Below are 3017 nucleotides of genomic sequence, written 5' to 3' on the forward strand. Positions count from 1 at the left end.
GATTAAGGATACTATTAATAAGAGAATTAATGATGCTTTGAAAAGGTATCATGCGGGAAGGATAATGAGAGAGGAGGTCATCTCTAAGGGCAATCCTCTGTGTCCGAGCATCCTAGCAGAGCACTTTCCTAAAAAGTTGAGATTGCCGCCTATGAATTTGTATGATGGTTTGGAAATATATTAGACTATGTTAATAATTTAAAAATTAAGATGGGATTGCATAACATATTAGATTCGATCAGGTGCAAAATTTTTCTCACAACTCTAAAGAAAAGTGCTAAACAGTGGTATAAAGCTTTTCAGATGGCTCTATATATGATTTTGCTACGCTCGTACAAAATGTGTGTTGATCATACTTAAATAGTTGAGTACTAATTTGTTTGGTACTGATATCAAAAAGTAAATTAAATAATATGTTATGTATGAAATGATTAAGGGAGTATTCGGTATAGCTATTATACTGATAAAGTTAAAATTAAAAAAAAAAGATTTAAGACGAGAGAAATTTTAGAAGGAATTATCTTGATTGAATTGAAAAATATGTCAGGTTGTTTAAATAGCCATACAAAGCAAACAAAAAACAACGAGAAATAAGAAACCCACTACTAATAAACTCTTCAAATAATAAAGACCTATTCTAAAGCAAAGAGTCTCATGAAAACTAAGATTTTATTTACTAGCTAATAATTGACTAAATCCTAATAATTTCTCTCTTAAACTAAATGTTGAAAGAATTTAGTTTATACTATTCTCCACGCAAACTCCAAGCATCGTACGCCGCTTCAGAAAAACATCCAGCTTGAGTGGCTTTTTCATTACATCAACAATTTGTTCCAAAGTGTTACAATGAACTAGTTCTATCATTCCTGCCTATGCGAGTTCTCGAAGGAAGTGAAAATGAACATCTATATGCTTGACAGAACTACTAGATTTCTTGAGAGCTTGATTGCAAAACTACTGTCATAATGGATAGTTATTGTCTCTTGTTGAGTCTGATCAAGTATTATGAGCATTCTTTTTAACCAAATTGCTTGACAAGAACATGATGCCGCAACAATGAATTCAGCCTCAGTTGTAGAAAAACTTACAATTGGTTGTTTTTTAGAGGACCACGATACAACTCCACAACTAAAAAGAAAGATATTTCTTGATGTACTTTTTCTATCATCCAAATCACCAGCATAGTCACTATCAGTGTATACTATAAGTCCATTATTTCCTCGTTTCTTGTAGAAAATTTCATACCCAGTTGTTTCCTGTAAATACCTTAACACTCTCTTTGGTAGTTGTAAATGAAGCTGAGTAGGATTCTCCATATATCTGCTCAAGAGACTTACCACAAACACCATATCTGGACGAGTTGCAGTAAGATACATAAGACATCCCACAATTTGTTTGAAGTAAGTCTTGTCTACCTTAGTTCCACCTTCATCCTTACAAAGCTTGAAACTAGGAACAATTGGAGTTTGAATAGAATTGCTTTGATTCATTCCAAAATGCTGCAACATCTCCTGAGCATACTTTCTTTGACTAATAAAGATTCTACATGATTTCTGCAAGATTTCGAGACCTAGAAAATACTTCATTTTACCAAGATCAGTCATATCAAACTTATGCTTCATTGAGTTCTTGAACTCAGCAAACATCAACTCATCATTTCCTATAAAAAGAAGATCATCAACATATAAGTTTACACTAAGCATACTACCCTCCATGTTTTGTTTAACAAAGAGAGTATGCTCATAATCACATTTTTTAGAACCTTCCTTTATGAAATATGCTTCAATTCGGCTGTACCAAGCACGTGGAGCTTGTTTAAGTCCATAAAGGGTTTTCCTCAACTTGTACACTTTCTCCTACTTTCCCTTTTGAATGTAACCACAAGGCTGCTCAACCAAAACATCTTCAATTCGTTCACCATGTAAAATAGCAGACTCTACATCTAATTGATGAATAACCCACCCTTTTTGTGCTGCAAAAGCAATCCCCAATCGAATAGTCTCCATACAAGCCATCAGAGTAAACACTTCTGTCTAATCTAGACCATATTATTGAGCATATCCTTTCATGATCAGCCTTGCTTTAAACTTGTCTACTTCTCCCTTTTCATTAAGTTTGGTCTTGTAAACCCACTTTACTCCAACTGTTTTGACTCCTTTTGGTCAATTGATTAATTCCTATGTGTCGTTTTTCTCAATCGCCCCAATCTCAACACTCATAGTATTTCTCCATCTTTCACTCTTCACGGCTTCTTCATAGTTAAGTGGATCTGCAATAGTTGTATATAAAGCAAAACATGTTGCCTCTTCATCAGAAAAACCTTCACCTGATACATAATCTCATAACCAAGTTGATCTCTTCCTATTCCTCCCTTCAAAGTAATCCGAAGAAGTTTCTTGATTAGTTGCAAGTGACTCCTTTGATTATGTATCGGTAACATCTTCTTCTACATATGGTTTTTCAATTACATCATTTTCATCATCTTCTCATTCCAGCTCACAAAAAATGCTTGCTTCATGTTGCTTGTTCCATTCCCACTCTTGACTTTCTTCAAAAACTACATCTCTGCTCACTATAATCCTTTGTGAGATAGGATCATAGAGCATGTACGCCTTTGACTCCTCGCTAATTCCAACTAAAACACACTTCAAACTCTTCCCATCTAGTTTAGTTCTTGAACTGTCAGGTACATGAACATAGGAGACGCAGCCAAAAATTTTAAAATGCTAAACTGACGGCTTAATTTCGCTCCAGGCTTCTTCAGGTGTTTTATCCCTAACTGCCAGAGTTAGACTACGATTTAAAACATGCACAACCAATTTACTGCTTCTGGCCAGAATATTTTGGGCACATTCTTTTCAAAAAGCATACTACGAACTAAATCCATGATGGTGCGGTTTTTTCGTTCTGCAACGCTATTTTATTGCGGTGAATATGCAGCCGTCAATTTTCTTTACACTCCATGTTCCTTGCAAAAATCATTGAATTTTCGAGATGTAAACTCTCCACCACGATCT

At 34.9% G+C, this 3017-nt stretch overlaps 1 protein-coding gene across 1 annotated transcript; it reads right to left on the reverse strand.

Moving 5' to 3' along the window:
* Positions 1-905: 905 nt before the first annotated feature.
* LOC107261748 (uncharacterized mitochondrial protein AtMg00810-like) lies at positions 906-2015 on the reverse strand. Its single transcript, XM_015723088.2, has 2 exons — positions 1861-2015; positions 906-1791 (listed from the first exon to the last, which is right to left on the reverse strand). Exons 1-2 carry the CDS (start codon positions 2013-2015, stop codon positions 906-908), a joined length of 1041 nt encoding a protein of 346 aa, XP_015578574.2.
* Positions 2016-3017: the final 1002 nt, after the last annotated feature.

The sequence above is a fragment of the Ricinus communis genome, chromosome 7 (assembly GCF_019578655.1).
Source record: "Ricinus communis isolate WT05 ecotype wild-type chromosome 7, ASM1957865v1, whole genome shotgun sequence".
NCBI classification, from domain to species: domain Eukaryota; kingdom Viridiplantae; phylum Streptophyta; class Magnoliopsida; order Malpighiales; family Euphorbiaceae; genus Ricinus; species Ricinus communis.

Coding starts and splice junctions, on each gene's coding strand:
- LOC107261748 (XM_015723088.2), bottom strand. CDS start 2,015: ATGGCTTGTATGGAGACTATTCGATTGGGGATTGCTTTTGCAGCACAA. Junction 1,792..1,860: donor GGTTACATTCAAAAGGGAAA/GTAGGAGAAAGT, acceptor TGCTTGGTACAG/CCGAATTGAAGCATATTTCA.